The sequence below is a fragment of the Aptenodytes forsteri genome, unplaced genomic scaffold, assembly GCF_000699145.1.
Source record: "Aptenodytes forsteri isolate BGI_AS27 unplaced genomic scaffold, ASM69914v1 Scaffold53, whole genome shotgun sequence".
NCBI lineage: Eukaryota > Metazoa > Chordata > Aves > Sphenisciformes > Spheniscidae > Aptenodytes > Aptenodytes forsteri.
In genome coordinates, this window is record NW_008795909.1 from 84,106 (window position 1) to 103,330 (window position 19,225).

The window sequence follows — 19,225 nt, forward strand, 5'->3', positions numbered from 1 at the left end:
AAAACATGAACAAGGACCACTGAACCCAACTTCAGGTGTAAATTGTTCTGTTTCTTCAAACTTATGTTGATTATATCCCAAACCAGTTTCTTAAACTTGGAGGAGGCTCCGTCCCACGCTAAGATGAATCATTGTGCATGGTTCCCAAGTTACACACCTGACAAATGCAGGAAGATGAGGATGTTATACATGTCTGTAATTGGTAGTTGTAGCTATGAATCTAAAGTTTGCTGGTTTCTGAGCACGAAGTGGATCAAGACCATATCTTTTTTTCATTAAAAGCTTCTTTTTCTCCTTTCTTTTGCTTTAGGTTTGATAACCCAGCTGCTGTTAGTCCATCCCCAGCAAGACAGCTGACTTTCAACTACCTCCTCCCTGTAAATGCTTGGCTTCTTCTCAACCCCTCAGAATTATGCTGTGACTGGACAATGGGAACTATTCCTCTCGTGGAGTCTTTGTTAGATGTTAGAAATGTTGCCACCCTTACCTTCTTTTGCTTTCTGGGATCTTTGATTGTCTTCAGTCTCCGATATCCTGGGGAATCCTCCAAGACTGTATTGATGGTATGAGCAATGCGTTGTTTTTGTCCTTTTTTTACGAGTGTAAGTGGCTCAGGTTGTTTGGTCACATGTCTAATCTGCTGTGACCCAGAGATATTACATGCATCTCCTTTTGGGCTAGAATGAACACATAAGAAAAGAGGAAAATTGTTGTAGCAACAGAACTGTTAAATTGCAGTTAAGTATGTGACTGTCAGGTATGAGGTGGAGAAGAATAGACAAGAGATGGGAATAAATATGTCCCTTGTTATGTATTTGCAAACTGTATTGCGGCCTTTCTCAGGTATTCAGAACTCAACTAGTGAATGTGGGTTTTCAGTAGAACTTAAATATATTTTAAAGATCGGAATGCTTTTTCCATCCTGCAAACTGTCTACCTTATTTAAATGTCAGTAGTCATGCTGTGTATTTAGCAAGTGACTTGATTTTCTTTCTCATAGGTATAAAAGGACATATTTTGGCATTTAGGAATATAAGTTTTCCTCTTTTGTTGTTGTTCTTTTAACAAAGGCACTCTTCTGTAGTCTTTCCCATATTCCAAGGCAAAACTAATTTTGTCAACCTGTAAGATCAGTTCGTTTTTCAGTATTATATGACCTTAAAACTGAAATGGATTAACAGGAAAGAATATTTTGGAGGAAACGGAAAGAAGCAAATGAGCTAGTATTTTTTCATCCAAACCCAGTCATCTTTTTGATTGCTTCCATTGCAAATTTTCACAAGATTAATGATTATCAGATACCATGTTTTTTATTAAATCAGTGGTGTAATTACGTGTACAACAAACCTGCATGCATAGATCTTAGTCTCCTTCAGAAATAACGTACTTTATTAATATGTAACTCAGGCAACAAAAGTTTCAGATGGGTGGGAATATTTATGCACAACTTAAGACTAAGGATTTCTTTGACAAACTTTGATTCACTTCAAAGAGACCTAACATTATAGTTCTGACTCATACGGTTTTTCTTGTCTTGTGAAACAAATTGCCTTGCTCCAGTGACTAGAAAATCTGTGAAAATGATCCGTAGTATTGCTGATGAAGCCTCTTGTCCTTAATTTGGAAACTGTGTATGAAGAAAAGAAACTTAAGTAGTTTATTGATACAATAAATGTGCAAGGTGACATACCCAGAAAGAAATGTTATAGTTTTACAGCACTTAAAAAATGTAAAGGGGTAGTTTAATCTTCCTTCTTACATGTTGTGAAACAGCTTTTCTCCAGTGCACTGATAGCAGTAGAAATGCGTGTGGGGTGTGGTTCACTTTTTTCCACTTAAAACTCTTTATCTCTCTACCTTTCTGTTTACTCCCTACCCAGTAAAGCTCAGAAGAGGAAAGGATTAATGGAATTGTCAGCATACATTGTTGTAAATCAGTTAGTTTTTGTTTGAGGGTGGGTTTTTTATGTTTGTTTTTATTATTCCAAGTGTTTTTTATAGGAGAGGTTGCCTGAGATCATTCACTCCAGTGTGCGAACCTCAGTGTCGCTTAACACAGTATAATCCTTGTTTAATGAAAGTTGTTTTCCTTTAATATATACCTATGTTGTGTATATAACCTTCAGTATGATGCTGATTTTTTTCAGACATAATGTCTAAGTGCCTGGAAGCTAATTTCTTAGGAAAAGAGAATGCAGTATTTTATATTAAAAATTAATTGTTATGTACTATAAGATGCAACAACACTGTAGGCCAAAGCCTATTTCTTCTTTTCAGTAAGCCATTAATGTCCTGATGTGGACTGGGTAGTCTGCCAAGGGAGAGAGGGGGAGAGAACAATTTCTGATGGCTTCTCAATCTGACTTACTAGAGAAATCATAGTACCATCTTTAAAGTGAAGAAAGTGAACCTTTATTTAGTGATACCAATTTACACAGATTATGGCAATGTTCCAATAACTATGTTGAATGACTAGTTTTAAAAAACTTTTTTCCACACTTGGTTCTCAATTCTACCAATAAAAGCCTGAATTGGTGCTGGTCAAAATAAACTACTACCCTGGCAGGTATGAATTCTATGTGCTATCCATATGGATGCCGCATGATATTAGTATAATGGTGGCTTCATCACAGTTGGTCCCATGATTGACTGCACTGTTTGATGTTTCACACTAATGAGTGTCACTCTAAAGGAGTAATAAAGGGCTTTGTAAAGAGCGTCTGCTGTTACAAATCTCTAGCATGTTTTGGCTCTTCCACTAGCTCAGTGAGACCCTGAGGTGTCATGCTGAAGCCTGATCTAAGGGAAAAGTCTCAAGTTACTTTTGTTTGTGAGATCAGAAAAGGTACAACTTTAGACCTGCTGCAGAATTAAAGATGTTTATTTGGACTTTGCAAAAAAAATATGCCAAACAGAGGGATCCAAAATGCAAAAGAGAAGGGAGGTCACAAGTATGTCTGAACATGTCTTTCCTTATTTGCTGATGTGGATGTGGATTTGGTGCTGTACTGCTTGAGGGACAAAACAGAAGAAGGGGTTCCTTCTCCCACTTCCTCAAGTGCCAGTGGACATTCCAGAGTTCTCCCCAAGTACAGTCTCACAGGATGAACTCGTTACTGGGAGATGGAAAAGTTGAAGGACTCATTTTTAGTCAGTTTTCATCTGTTTGATACCAGTCATCTCCAGGAAAAATAACTCCGGTAAGTGGGTACATTGTGTTTCATTTTGTCTTAATTTTTGCCATAGGTTCTAAAATTGTCTTTTCAAAATAACAGCACTAGGAGAGGACAAAACAGATAAATTGCCCTTTTTTTTTTTTTAACCAACTGACAATGTTAAACTAACAAAAAATGGGAATGTATATTATAAATTGGAACACATGCTTTGGGAGGTTGATGTCATTATGCTGCTTGAAGTAATCTGTTATTCTTACATTAGTAAAGGACATGCCCTGGAAACAATGTATGAACAGTTAAATTCTCTTACGTTTTCTGTTTACTTTATCCCTGTGAACAGTCAGATTATTTGACTGTCAGACTAAGTGACCTTTATAAATAGGTTTTATTTACACTATACATATTGAAAATGTTGAGTACTAAGAATAGTACTGATCTAGAATTACTTTGGTGGCTTTTCAGTAGGTTTCAGAATCAAGCTGTGATCATGGCCCTTGTTTGTTCATGGAATTTCTTGGGTATAGATGTTCCTTTTGTTGGCTGGCAAAATTTAATAAAAGCTTTTTAGTATCTTTTGATATTTGCTAAGTGTCCCAAACAAGGATGCTTTGCCTCCCTTCTGATAAGACAGCAGTCCATGCTACTCAGCCGCAAACTTTGGTGGCTTGTTACTATGCAAATGTCGGGAACAGACAGGTATCCTTAGGCTTACTGGAGTAAGTTTTTAACACTTTTAAGTGTCGTGCCAAGACATCAGTACTTCTAAATGCAACAATATTTATTTCTCTGCTTCCTATGCTTATGCCTCACTCAGGCTTTGAAATGTTTCCTTGTGAACTTTTGACTGGTTACTTAGCAGTTCAGATGCTCTTCATAGCTTATGGTCTTATTTTAGAGTTTTGTCATACGCTTTTTTCTTCCTGCGTACTTTAATGGTTTCTGTCTTTTCTTTTGGTTTTTTTCAGTTGCCTTGACCAGAATATTTTTGGAACAGACCCTCTGCATCTGCTGAAAGACTATGATAAACAGAAAGAATAAATGAACAGAAGAGAACGCATTTTTATAAGCACTAGGGCTTTGAGTCTGTTGCCCAAGAAATTGTATTTGAAGGAGGGTATACTAAGGAGAGGCAAAAGGATCTAGAGAGAAGTTCAGCAAAACATTGTGTAACACTTGTCAGAGGAATTGCACAGAGCAGAACACGCAAAAACCTTTTTATTAGATGCCTAGATCATAAGCGCTCAGTGGGGACCAGGCACTTGCTTTATCAGCTGCAGAATCTTTTCCACTCAAACCCATTGGAAAGAATTTGCTTTCACTATGCATATGTTGACCTCATGGGGCTGTGGTAGCGATGTCCTTACTATATTAAAAAAACAAACCAAAACAACCTGCATTTTTTGAGCAATAATGTAAAACCATAATTTTTTAAAATCTTAAGAGGTGAATTCTTCAAATTGGTTTATCAGAAGATTTCATAAAATAAGTTAATTCATTTAAGCCTATGTACAAGCCTTACATACATTTTAAAGCTAAATACAGTTTATTCATATTGCAGTAAAAACATTTGCAAAACAGCACATTGTTTGCTAAAGCACATTTTGAACACGCTTTTGTACATTTGCTTTTGTACTCACAAATGTGTTTGGCTGCTCAAAACAGAATGAAATACAGAATGATACCCTCACTTACCATAATGCACCCCCAAAAGTGTGAAGGCATTTGCTATAACTAAATTAAAAACTGATACAGAAGACTGGCTTGGGGATAGCGTGATGAATCCTGTATTTCAAAGTGGATTACAAAATCTGTAATAGAGTTCTGTGTTGAGGCTTTTACAGATTGGTAGGTGCTCTGTAAGGAGCATGTGCTATAAAAATGTGAAGGAGAAAGGGAGAGGAATGTGAAATGGCATTAAATTGGATTTTGTCCTCAAGTAATCAACACTTTCTATATTGCGCTTGTGATTTCTTCAAAGCTCAATTATGTATTTATTTTCATGTAGCTTAATGAATTGCTGTGGAGCAGCTGAGCTGTGTTAATGATCCCTGTGCATATTCTTGGCCCCTTGAAATACGAGCTAAAACCTTACTTGAAGTATTAAATCAGTGTTGCATTTTTATATGGGAAATCCTAGATGACTTTCAAACTGGATGTGTTAACTATTTTAGAATTGAAAAGCAGTTAAAGTTATGCTTAAATCTAGACAGAAGGTGACAGCCAGTTGTATTGAGAATTTCTAGAAAATTCTTTCTTTCTTTATTCAAAGAAACATTCAATTTCTGTAGGGATTTTGTTTTTTGTAACTTGGAGGCCAGATATTTTGAAAAAATTATTTGAGTCTTTTCTGGTACCAGAGATTGTAAAGCTGCTATTTAATAGTCACACAGGACTTAAAGCAAATGGTCATGTCTACTTCCTTTGCAGCAGATGGATTTCTCTGTCTTTTAATAAACACACCTTTTATTAAGATGCCTGTTGCCAACAATTATGCAGTTCTTAAGTTCATTGTCATTTTAGATATTTCAGGGTGCCCTTAGTGCACTATCGCTGTTTATTCAGTGGTTGATTCTGATTTTTGTTATTTCTTCACATTTTTTACAGAAACTAAAAATGGACTTTATTGTATTGTAAAAATAACTGCTTTATGCATCTTATAAGCTGGTATAAATTTTTAATTGTTATAAAAGATGATGTCCAAGGTTCTCAGACTGTCATGCTTTTGTGTGTGGAACTCATTAAAACATTGTTTTGAATTTGATCCTTTGATCCTAGTGTTTTGTCATACAGCTGCTCTTTTCTGTAGTATAGAAAAGCAAATACACTTGTAGGCCCTTAAGTAAGGAATAGTGTCATTTGCAGGTTAAAACTTGCCATGTTCAGAGTGGTCTCAATGTAAAACAGATCTTAATGCTTATAAGAAAAAACCAAAACGCCAAAGATCTACTATGTATGTCTATTTTTCTGGGATTTTTTTATAACTGCTTCGTAATTTGTTTCTTGGGTAGAGTTTGTCACTGCCTGATCTTGATTACTAATTCATTTGCATTTCTTTTCTAGGCACTCTGCTTAATAGTGCTACCATTCATTCCTGCATCAAACCTCTTTTTTCCTGTTGGATTCGTAGTAGCAGAACGAGTGTTGTATGTTCCTAGCATGGGATTCTGCATTTTAGTAGCACATGGATGGAAGAAATTATCAAATAAAAGGTAAGGTGGTGTTACCTATGACTGGTTTAACTCATCTCTCAATTTCATAAAAGATAACTACATTTATAACTGCAAGCTTTCCCAGTAGAGCTTTTACCAGTATGAATTTATTACGTTACAGCTCTTACTCGTTTCAAGTTCTCAATGAACACAGAGTAATGACCAAGAAACGGTTTGGCAGTCATGTGAACAAATGACAACAAGGAAGTTCTTAGGAGACCAGTGGATTATTCTGAGAGTATTATAATGTTTATTTAAAATATATATACTTATATACACACATGTATACACGTATATATATTTTACATATTTTTTATTTTTATATATCTAAGTATACACATATATATATAAAAAAAGCCTCAGACTGCACCAAACACTTTTAGAATGTGGTGTAACTTAAATTACCTACTGCCACAAAATGGACTTTACCTATGAGCCCAGGAGTATAACCCATCTCTTTTCTGTAAAGAAACACAAATATTTTCTGTTTAAATCCTAGACTTTTTTAAAGATCAGGCAAAAAAATTTCTTGGCCAGGTTTGATTTGTACTTTATTCGTGATTACTGACTGAAGTTTATGTAATGCATGTATATCAGTCCGCAGCATAGTAAAATATCTCTTACTGATTAAATTTTCAGACATGCCATGCCAGGAATGGACATCAGAGCCATTCAGTATTAGTTGAACTAAAGAATTTTTTGGATAACAATTTCTCCTTAGGAAATTCTGCTCTAGAAGCACGTTTTGCATGCGCCTTTGTTTTTTCTGCTATCTTCTACACTGATCTGCACATATCTCCCTCTGACCTGATGCTTTACCCTTGTTACCCCAATAGCATCCTAATGCTAGTTCAGACAAAGGGAAAGGCAGTAATTCCCAGTCCATGTTGTCTGCTATCATTAGAGGTGAGGCCTTGCAATATAACTTATGCTAACTGGTGCTGCCAAAGCTGACAGCACTGGGTAATGAGAAATTAGTGATACCTTGTGGGAGTGAGGAGAAAGTATTATCACAAATCCCACTACGAGGCAGTAAAAATAGAAGTGATGTGAAAGAAAGCAAGGAACCAGGAGAGGATGGATGGGAAGAAAAATTAGACAGCAGTGTTGTTTACTACAGAAATACTGGGAATCAGCACTCTAAAAAGTCTTATGAGAGAGAGAGAAGGCTCCTTGCTTTAGAAATAAGTGGAAAGAAAAAACTTTCTCATAAGTCTGGTGGGGAATATAGTTTACTGCATGTCCCAGTTCTCACCAGTTGCTTTGCTAATGTTTTAGAATTTCTCTCTTAATACTGCTGTTCTACTTCTTATTTTTTAATATTTTTTTTTTAAAACCAAGCATGATCGTCTAAGTCTGCACAGCATTTTATATATCTTAAAAATGGAGCGGAAAAAAAACCCTTTCAGTTTTTAGCAAACTCCTGTGAAGTACATAGCGCTGTGAACAGCTGCTGCATAAGTCAGGTATAAGAAATAGCTGACAACGGTGAACAGCCACATGTCTGCTCAAGAATGAGATTTCTAAAAACAAAATAATACTCATAATTGTAGGAAGGCTACTGGGTGTTTAACATGTTTTTTCATAATTAAATTAGAATTCGGAGACCAAATGACCACCATGTTAAAGCGTATGTTTTATATGTCTTGTGGTTAAAGTCAATCGTGTTCAAACTCCAGAAGAATAAACTGCATGGAATCTAGAAGAAGATTGTTTCTGACAAGCTCGTCGCAGAGAGCGACTTCTGCCCCAGTTTGCAGCTTTAAAAATAAAATTGCTACAAAGACACTAAACCTTTCTCCTCTTTAGGTATTACAGTAGCACTAGGATTTTATTTGCTTATGGAAGATTGGGTAGTCTCCACAGCAGACCTCTCTATTAAGATGTGTTCTACAGTGTGGGAAAGACTGGTGATGTGTGCAGTAAAGAATGTGTGGAATTTTCTGATATGAAACAAAAGGATGGGACGAGATCTTAGTTGCTTTTTTAAATTTTTAACATTTTGTACAGTGTTTTGAAGAACCTCACTGTTTGACATCATGATCATGTTCATTGCCTTAAATTACAGATAAGCTCTAACAGAAGTATAATTTTCCTATATTTTTTGTTTACATTATATTATGTGGGTTGCATTTGTTCTTATTAAGTAAATTGCATAGTGAAGAAAAAAAATCAGGTAAATAACAATTAACTTGAAATTGGACATTATTTCCTTTCAAATTTTGGACTGTGCCATTTGGTGATGAGGCAAATAAATTGGAGTATACCATTCACAAATATGTTCCTCAGTTTATTTGCCTCCTAGCATATGAGATACTTATTCTAGTATAAATTAGAATTGTTTGTCTGCTTATAACAAATCTTTGTTTTATTTAATAGCGTGCTAAGAAAAATTTCTTGGGTTTGTTTGGCTGCAGTACTGCTCACTCATGCCTTAAAAACACTGCACAGAAACTGGGATTGGGAGTCAGAGTACACATTGTTTATGTCAGCTTTAAAGGTACTGTATTCTATTTGAAAGGGATAATGGAAAGTTTGTGTTGCTGTTTTCAAAAAGCTGCAGTAGAGCATGATAAAAATGGAGAGAAATGATGCTTGTTTTGCCACTTTTATTTCTACATTGACAGTATTAACATCTAATTAGTTGCTTTTGGGAATGCTTTAAAAGCAGTGTGATGCACACATGGGAATTCATGTGCAAGAAATAGATGATAATTTTTTCTTGTGTTAAAGCGGTTGAATGTATTTTCTTATCTGGATGAAAACATGATGTTTCCGTATAAAAATCTACAAAACGTTTGATGCACAGAATAATTTCTTCAGTGTGCATATGGCATGGTAGGATAGTTTGTACAACATCCCATAACAGTTACAATGAATTTTAAAACGTTTGGTATTTCTAGGGGCAAATAACTAAAATAAATGGATGTTGAGCAACGAGTTCAATGTAATCATTCTGTATGCAGTGTTTTGTTATTCTTTACATATAGCAGCTTGACGAAATCTGTCATTTGCTGTGCATTTTTACATCTTTAACACATAGTTAAAAGAAAATCAGTTGTTATGTCATTTCAGCTTAATACCTTATGCATTGGTATCTTTTTTCTGGTTTTAGGTGAATAAGAACAATGCAAAACTATGGAACAATGTGGGGCATGCATTAGAAAATGAAAAGAATTTTGAAAGAGCTCTGCAGTTCTTCATACAAGCCACACAAGTGCAACCAGGTAAAAGCTTTCACTAGTTGCCATTGAATGGCGTCTCTGCACTCCTAGTATTTCAGTATGCTTAACTTACTTAACAAAATCTTCTCAATGATCTGTTTTTCTCCAACTGAATATCAAACAGTGTCATACACTAAGTTAATTGATCCATAGATTTTGGAAATAAACTAAAAAAAAGTCCTTCAGAAAAATTTCTATCTATAAAAGGTTGCAAAGACTTTCCATTTAAAACTTTTATTTGGATGACATTCTTTCTGAATTAACTTAAACTGTAATTTCTTATGAAACATAATTATTATTTTATTTTCTTATTTAAAATTAAGGAGGTGTATAAAAAAAATTTAAAAATCTAGATAGTATCAAAGTGCACATTTACTCTATTTTACATACTGTTGCAAAAGAAGTTCTAGGTAGTATTGGACAACTTTTCTGTTTTCCTTTTAGAAGCCTAATAAATAACCTTCAATTTATGTGCCTCTACTATAGCAAGAGATTAAAGATAGATACATGGAAGTATGACCTCAAATTTTTTACCATTTCCCAAGTAACTTTATAATCCATCTTTGGTTCATGGTTAAATTATTAGCTTCATAATTAAGATGAAAAATAATATAGAATTGCTTTTTTTGTTGTTGGGTTTTATGCAGTACCTGTACTTACCTATGCCATCAGAGTAGCGTTATTTATTTTCGTGATACTCAGTGCATGGAAGTATTGGAAATTTCATTCTTTTCTTTATTAAGATGATATTGGTGCCCACATGAATGTAGGAAGAACTTACAAAAACTTAAACAAAACTAAAGAAGCCGAAGAATCATACATGATTGCTAAATCATTGATGCCACAGGTAATTAGTAACTTTATTTTATCTGCCACCACAGGAGGGAACTCTTTCAGACCTATATTCACGATAACATTTTTCATGTTTCCTGAAGCTCTGTGTTGCTGTATACTTTAAAGTTGTCAGGGTTTTTTAAAAACCTGTCTATTAAAAGAGTAGGTTGTATACAGTCATGGCTGTTAGGAAAAAAAGCTAAATTGGAACTTCTTTGTTAAAACTATTTTAAGTTACTTTTTATACTGCTGTGGGGTTTTCTTTGCTGAAATTGAGGATATAAAAGAAAGCAGCAGTTAAAAATGTACACCTACAGTTTCTAGTCACAGTGGGTTTATTTTTACTTGCAGCTAATACGTTGATGATGACTGAGTTTCTGAGCCCTCAAGAGAAGGCTTAAATGCAGCATTGGAGGTAGCAGTTGTAGCCGCAGCAACAACAAAAAAAATCTTTGAACATACTTTTAAAAACATGTGCTTTGCTACCTTCACCATTTATTAAATTATATTTATACCTAGCAAATACTACTTATTCTAGCTCTTTAGGAGAAAAAGAGAGGAATATTTTGGAGAACGTATGGAGGTAAGAAAAGCTGTGGGTAAAATGAGACTGACAGCAAAAACCAGCAGTCCCTTGAGTAGAAGCATGGCATTAAAAAGTTTCTACTGTGAAACAGTATGAAGATTCTAGATGGATAAAGTATAAACAGGACAACAGTTGCAATGTCATAGCATTTTCATCTTTCACAACTTTTTCATCTGCTATTTCAGTGGCTGGTAAAATCTTATTTACACTTATCTTAGGCTGGAGGGTTAAAAAAAGGAATGAAAATGTCTGAGAGAATGTCAGTTTAAGCTTTATGTCTTTTATTTCAGACAAAGAAATATTCTTTGTCTGAATGGGGGAAGTTTTGCAAGGTCTGGTTGGTTTCTAATGGCTATCTGCATGAGTCCAATTATTAGCAGAGTTTAATTAACTGATAAATATGATATAAAAGTCATCTATGTCCTCATAGAATTAAAGAAGAAAAAAATACTCTGTTTATATTTTGGTATGATTTTTCAGGGAAAGAAGAATTGCTATTTGTAATCATTAAAAGCATGCACACTAATGTCCAGTGATACCCTAAAACAAATGTGGCAGAGTGAAGAGGAGATCTGTACTGATTGTCTTTCATATTTTTACTCATCTGTGTTTGGTACATATATTCTTTTTGACAGATTATTCCAGGTAAAAAATATGCAGCAAGAGTTGCTCCTAACCATCTGAATGTTTATATCAATCTTGCAAACTTAATTCGAGCAAATGAATCTCGCCTTGAAGAAGCAGATCAATTATATCGACAAGCAATTAGTATGAGGCCAGATTTCAAGCAGGCTTACATCAGCAGGTATCTTTTCTAATTTTAGAGATACATATTCTTGAATAAACATTTATGTATTTGCAGTGCTATGAACGGTATTTAGTTTGTACAGTTGATTAACTGCTGGAATTGATTAATTTCCAAATGAGAAGATGAAGATTTAGGGCAGTAATCAATTATTCATTACAAGCCCTGTTCTTCTAAATTCCTGCTTCAAATGGTTTGTTTCCACATAAGCTGTGTATTCAAACATTGTATAGCAAGATGCTTCCATTAGATTTCTTTATGAATCTCAAACTCAAATTTCTAATATCCTAGTTTAGTTTTTGTCCTGGTTTTGGCTGGGATAGAGTTAATTTTCTTCCTAGTAGCTGGTACAGTGCTGTGTTTTGGATTTAGGATGAGAACAAAGTTGATAACACACCGATGTTTTAGATGTTGCTAGGTAATGCTTACAAAGTTGATACACACCGATGTTTTAGATGTTGCTAGGTAATGCTTACACTAGTCAAGGACTTTTCAGCTTCCCATGCTCTACTGACTGAGAAGGCTGGAGGTGCACAAGAAGCTGGGAGGGGCTGTGCATCACTTGCTTTGTGTATTTTTTTTTTATTATTATTATTATTATTATTTTATTAATTTATTGTTTTATTGTTACTATTTTGTTGTTATTGTTGTTTCAATTATTAAACTGTTTTTATCTCAACCCACGAGTTCTCACTTCTACTCTTCCAATTCTCTCCCCCATCCCACCGGGAGGGGGTGTGGAGGAGTGAGCGAGCGGCTGTGTGGTACTCAGTTGCCGACTGAGGTTAAACCACAACAGTTTTGAACTAAAAAACTTTTGGTTAGTCTGAATCACGGAGCTTTCTTTATCCTTTTTTGTTAAAGGTGGTCCAGAAAATGCAAGACTTAGCTGACATTCATGTGCTTTTTAGTTAAATAGATGAGTAATGTGGCTGTGGGTATTGAGGCTTCTGTTCACTATTTTGTTAGTTGTGATTCCCATTGGGACTTAGGGAGGTGCAAAGATGCCTAAACTATAGCTGTTGCAGTGTAATTACAGAGCCAATATCAGGAACACTTGATCGCTTTTTGGGGGGTTTTGTCCTGCATATGCATTTGTTGTATACAGACTTCTGAAAAGAGAGCTGAAAGCTTTGGGAATGGTGTGTGAAGAAGGTCCTGTGTTGTTTTGTGTTTAAAACAGACAAAAAACCCCCAAACCAAAACCACTATTATCTCACATCTACTGTCTATAGGAAGGCAAACCTTTAAAAAAACTGTCAATTATTTTCCTATTAGTATGAATAAAAGCTGAAGGTTAAATCTGATTCTTCAACAGGGGAGAATTACTTTTAAAAATGAACAAACCTCTGAAAGCTAAGGAAGCTTATCTTAGAGCTCTAGATCTAGACAGGAACAATGCAGACCTGTGGTACAACTTGGCAATTGTTTACATTGAACTGAAAGATCCAACAGAAGCCCTGAAGAATTTCAACCGAGCGCTAGAACTCAACCCAACACATAAACTGGCATTATTCAACTCAGCGCTGCTAATGCAGGAATCTGGTATGTTAGTTGTCCCTTATATAAATACTGTGTATTTGCATTTATAGGATCCATACTATTTTTTTTAATGAACTGTTTTATTTTTGGAAAGCAGAAGTTCGTAGCATCATCAAAGAAGAAACTGTTTATTGTAGTAGTCAGCTTTGTAATTTACTGGTAGTGTATGGAATTTGTGCAAAGTGTACGTATACCTTAGCTGATCAGCATCTTAATACAAGTGCTATTTTACAATATAACATCATATACATATAAAGAAATGCTACACAAATATCTTCAAAATTGTGCCTATATAATAAAAATCATATTTAGTAGAATGTGTAATATCTATGTTTTGCATTTGTATCAATTGATTTCATTCTTCATTGACTAAAAAATATAGCTGACTTCTGTGGGCTTTAAATCTAGCCCTAGGAAATGTGAATGTTTTCATAGGTTCCTCTGTAATACTGCTAATTAGTATGAATGAAGTCAGTTTTTCATGAGTTTATTTTTTTCAAATGTATAGCTTCTAGCTGTATGGGTAAGTGTAAGCCCTTTGTGAATTCAGGCTGTTGCAAAGAGTATTTGGCAAGTGACTAGTAAGGTTTGTTTCCCTTTTGTTGTGATGGTAAACTACCCCTAAGAAAGAGATAATACAGAGTTGATTGGAGCTGGTGCAAATGGATTATTCTCCATCTCTTCTCACATTGTAAGTTAGGTAGTACAAGAAATGCCTTATTTCTTGTCTGTAGAAGCACAAGGGACTTTAAACAAGCAGAAGCATTAGGTATCTAGTATTCAGTTATTCATACTGGAAGGTGCAGCACTGTTTCAGGAGGTGAAAGAAGGTGGTTAAAATCAGCTCCCTGCTCCCCCATCCTTCAGTAAGTCTGTGCCTGGAATTCCTTATGAAAATATGTTCACTGGAGTATTCAGAAAAATAGCACAGGCTACAAGCTGGTTTAGCTAATCATGGTATTGTCAGATAAGATTATTTTACTATATCTTTTCCAAACTTTGATGCAAATTAAAATATGGGAGTTGCAGATTTTATTGTTTTGGTGTTAGAAGATACTTTAGCCTGGCTATATCTGAAGTCACCCTATGTGATCTCTGTCTTTAAACTCTTTCAATCTATCTTTAACAAAATGAGATATTTCACTCCAAGTTTGCCTCTGTAAGAGCTGGTTTGTCAGAACTGACGTCTTCTCTGCATTCTGGTTGCTCAACCATACGTGAAAATAACTTCTCTTAAACTTGTAGAGACACCTTTTGTATCTGTTATACCAAACCTAAATATAATTCAACAGATAATAGAATAATGATGCTGACTTTAGCTACAAGTCAACTGTAAGTAGTTTCGTTCCATAAAGAATGTAGACGTCACTTACTTTTGCTATTACACAGCAATGATAAAAAGTAGCATTTTAAACCCTTTCCCTTTAAACAGTTGTGTTAAAGATGTTACATTTCAATTTGAATAAAAATTAGCATTTTACAGGCCTGGTCTAAAAATCCTTCAGAATAAATCTGGAATTAAATGCGTTTTCTGTCATTTAGGTGATGCTCGGCTTAGACCTGAAGCTAAACAAAGACTGTTACATTATGTGAAAGAAGAACCACAGGATGCAAATGGGTACTTCAATTTGGGTATGCTGGCAATGGATGACAAAAAAGATATGGAAGCAGAGGCATGGATGAAGAAAGCCATAAGGTTACAGCCAAACTTCCGAAGTGCTTTGTTCAATTTGGCACTGCTTTATTCTCAGACAGGAAAAGAATTGATGGCTTTGCCCGTCCTGGAAGACCTACTGAGATACTACCCTGATCATACCAAAGGTCTGATTTTGAAAGGAGATATCCTTATGAACCAAAAGAAGGATATCATTGGAGCAAAAATGTGTTTTGAAAAAATTTTGGAACTGGATCCCACCAATGTACAAGGAAAACATAATCTTTGTGTGGTTTACTTTGAAGAACGAGACTTAATAAAAGCGGAAAAATGTTTGGTTGAAACACTAGCACTAGCACCTCATGAAGAGTATATCCAGCGTCATCTAAACATAGTTAGAAGTAAAATTGCGTCACTCAGCGCTACGGAACAGTCATCACTTCCAGCAGATGGGACTGCAGCTGCAGAAGAAAAAAAAAATTCATTTCAAAATTTGAAAGTAGTAAAAAATGAGCAGAAAACCACCCAAACAACAGTTGATAACAGTAAAGGGCACTCAAAAAATAAGAAACGAACAGAGAAAAACAATATGGACAAAGAGACTCCCAAAAAATCTACAAAAGAAATCAAAGACATTGAGAAAAAGAGAGTTGCTGCTTTGAAAAGACTAGAAGAGATTGAACGTATATTAAATGGTGAATAATAGTCTTTATCATGTCACAATAGAATAAGGGGAAAATACTATTTTTAATTATTGTTTAATATGTGATCCAATTGGAAAGTGGTCTCAGTGCTTTGAAAATAGAAATAATGTTGACTGCGTATCACTTAGCAAGCAGCAAAAAGCATTGCAATGCTTTATGTGAGAAAACTGCAACTTTTAAATATGATGTCGGGGATGGGTGGGATTCGAAGGATAAAGGGTTGAGAATAATCTTAAGTGCAGAATCCTAATAGTGAGAACATAGCACTCATAAAAATCATTGGTAGTCAGGGATATTCAGTACCGTTACTTTCAGTGAATCAGTGAAAGAACTGAATGGAGAATTAATGGGATAAGCCAGACACTGCTGCTTTCCCCCATATAAATCTGTTTCTATTACCATTATCTGCATTTCAGTTTACACATCATCAGTTTAAATCTTTCTAGACTTCTGCTATACATGAAAAAGAGATTTTCTTTGCATTATTTGTTTCCAGAACTTAACAAAAAGTCATCAGAATGCCACTGGTTGTAGTATAGGAGGATGCAACAACACACTAAAGTTTTCAGTTGTGTTCTAAATATGGAATGAGAACCTCTTAATTGTTCTTTACTTACAATGCTAACGGTTTGTACTGTTTTACCTGATAGAAATCTTATGGTGCTCTTAAGATCTTTAGACTATGCTTTTACTTTTAAAGGAAATGTGTGTTTTTTCTTCAACTGTAAATCATCTTGTTGTTTTTAAAAATTATATAAAAAGGGGTGGTTTTCTCACCTTTTCCCCAGTTCATTGAATGCTGATAAATGCACTTTTGATACAGTAACCAGTATGCTATGCAGTAGTCCTTGTTGACTTTGTATCAATGGCTGTGGATTGACTCCTTGGTGTAGTAAATTATTCCTTGTTTATAGCAAACTGGCCTTACTATTTCTGTCATTGGAACAGTATTTCTATTCTCATGACTTTTTACAACACTAATACAAGTGATGATTGCTGAAGGCAGCGTGATAATAATTAAGCCACTGAATTTAGCAGTGTTTAACACAAGGAAATGTAGATAGTATCCTTCCAAACACTAAGTGTTTTGATACTTTGTCATGGGTGTGTGGTTTTTATTAAATATTTATTTTGCCTACTAAAATATTCCCATTTACACTTTTCCACTAATGCATCATTTTAATTTCTTACATGAAATGAAAATCTTTGCAATTTCAGTGTTGCTTTTATCCTTGTGCAATGCATATATTTTTATTTAAATGTACTACCAATTACCTAAACCTGATGTTTTCCTTAATTACAAGAAGGAAAAGAAGTGTAAGAGCTGGGTTCAGTAATAATTTAATTAATCATTAAATCTAACTCTTACTCTTCATGTTTTGTCTTATTTCATGATGTAGAAGTATTCCTTAGCAACTCTACTGTTTAAACTTAATCCTTTCCGTAACAGCTCAACTTTCTGCCTCGGGCAGTAATCCAGCTGTAAGATGTAATATTTATCTTTGTGGGAGGGATCTTAAATGGTTGAAGACCTTGCATGGACCTTTTCTTTATTATGTATCATTTGTAATGTTACCACAACAACTGCTTGCATGGTAATAACTGGGGGGGGGAGTGAGTTTTTAAAAACATGATTTAAAAGCTGCAAACAGGTATGTGGTGTGCAGCCATTCTTCATACAAAAGTTTTAAGTGGTGCCTGTAGTGAAGTGCTCCCAGGAATCTATTGAGCATACCTTGAAAATTGCTGTTTTGTCTTGTCTGCAAATAACTCGGTTACTTGTAGCTAAAATAGCTGGTATGTTGACCTTTATAGAAACACTGACTTGCATATTAAGTCTTCCTTCTAAACCTTTGTTTTACGAAAGAATTAGTCATTGTTCTGGGTAATACAAAGGAACATGCATTTGAAAATGGTAGGAACTAAGTAGTAAGAAAAGGTACTTTCTCTTTGATGGAGCAGGCCAGGATTCTCCTCTTTTATATCAAGAGCTCCCAGAATCCCGTTGCCACACCACTTTCATTTGGTCTGTAAATTGAAGAGGGGAGGAAAGGCACATTCTCGATTTCTGCAGTTGAGCCTCTGTCACACTGCTCTCATCTTGACTGTCCGAGTAGCTGCTGTTTAGGGACTAGCAAGAATTGTTAGATTTATTGACGCTAAGAGGTGCCATCAGGTTTAACTAAGTAAAATCATCAAACTAATGTAAACTGAAGGATGCTGGAGGGTAGGTCTTTCAGTCTGTTTGCAGGTACTATGCCCCTTTTGGCTCTTTAAAAGAAATTTTAGTAAAAACAAGTATTTTGACTAATGTCAGTGTGCTGAGTTGTATTTAGCCTGTTAGGATGTGTCAACCATTTTAAAATTAAACTCTGATGAGAAAAATGATTCAGTAAATTGAAGTGGTGTAACTTCTGAAATATAATCAAAGTAGCATTTGCTCATAGGAAAACTATCAGAGAGAGAATAATTTTGGCTTTGTCTGCTTGCAGATAGAACAGAATAATCAACAGATAATTTTGGCTTTGCTTGCAGATAGAACAGAATAATCAACAGGCGTTTTTCCCCTTTCGATTCAACCTATCTTTTCTCCTCTCCCTGCCATCCTCCTGTGCAAGAACACCATAAATGTCATCCCTTTTTAGAACTCCCCATTTCACTACCATGCAAGAACTGGGAATTCCAAGGATGGGACAGGCATACTAAAATAACTTGTAGCCCTCTTCTCATACAATGCAATTGCTGTGGTTGCTGAAGAAACCTGAAGAGATGTCTTGTATCACCTTTGCATACGTGCACAAATTGTTCAAACTTGCATGTACAGCTGCAATAAGCATATAAAGTATTATACACATTTGTGCATATAATTTCAGTGCAAAATCCTGCATTTGTAAGATTAATTTGTGGATCTTTAGCAGGTGAGTATGTGCATAAAGAGTTAGAGGTGAATACATGTAAATTTAAGGATTAATTGGATATGCATGCATATAGTTGAGACAACTGGATGCTTACAGGTAGTGCAGTTGCAGAAGGACAGCGTGTGCGATTGTAGGTTAATCTTTGAGTATAGAAATTTTTTTGTCTGTTTTGCACATGAAACATCCTAAGACTTCATTTTCTAAGTATTGCAAGTATTCTTTATTTTCTAAGTAGTAGTATTTGCATTACAGTTAAAAACATGATCATTCAGATCCGATTTCTTTTTTTTAGTCTATTGGTTTTTATCAGCTCTGTCAGGGAAATAGTTGGGTATTGTGAAGCCCTGCCGAGAAGGACTTAGGGGTACTGGTGGATGAAAAGATGGACATGAGCCGACAATGTGTGCTCACAGCCCAGAAGGCCAGTCGTATCCTGGGCTGCATCAAACGAAGCATGGCCAGCAGGTCGAGGGAGGTGATTCTGCCCCTCTACTCTGCTCTGGTGAGACCCCACCGGGAGTACTGTGTCCAGCTCTGGAGCCCTCAGCATAAGAAAGACACGGACCTGTTGGA

The 19,225-nt window shown here is 35.3% G+C and overlaps 1 protein-coding gene across 1 annotated transcript in view; it reads left to right on the forward strand.

Annotated features, from left to right (window-relative positions):
* The window catches only part of TMTC3 (transmembrane and tetratricopeptide repeat containing 3), a 28,046-nt gene extending 11,168 nt beyond the window's left edge, over positions 1-16,878 (forward strand). The window contains exons 8-15 of the mRNA XM_009284349.1: positions 311-563; positions 6,237-6,385; positions 8,765-8,885; positions 9,501-9,612; positions 10,353-10,456; positions 11,665-11,834; positions 13,153-13,379; positions 14,919-16,878. Coding sequence (XP_009282624.1) covers positions 311-563; positions 6,237-6,385; positions 8,765-8,885; positions 9,501-9,612; positions 10,353-10,456; positions 11,665-11,834; positions 13,153-13,379; positions 14,919-15,733 — 1,951 coding nt within the window. The 3' untranslated portion in view covers positions 15,734-16,878. The remainder of the gene's footprint in view (positions 1-310; positions 564-6,236; positions 6,386-8,764; positions 8,886-9,500; positions 9,613-10,352; positions 10,457-11,664; positions 11,835-13,152; positions 13,380-14,918) is intronic.
* Positions 16,879-19,225: the final 2,347 nt, after the last annotated feature.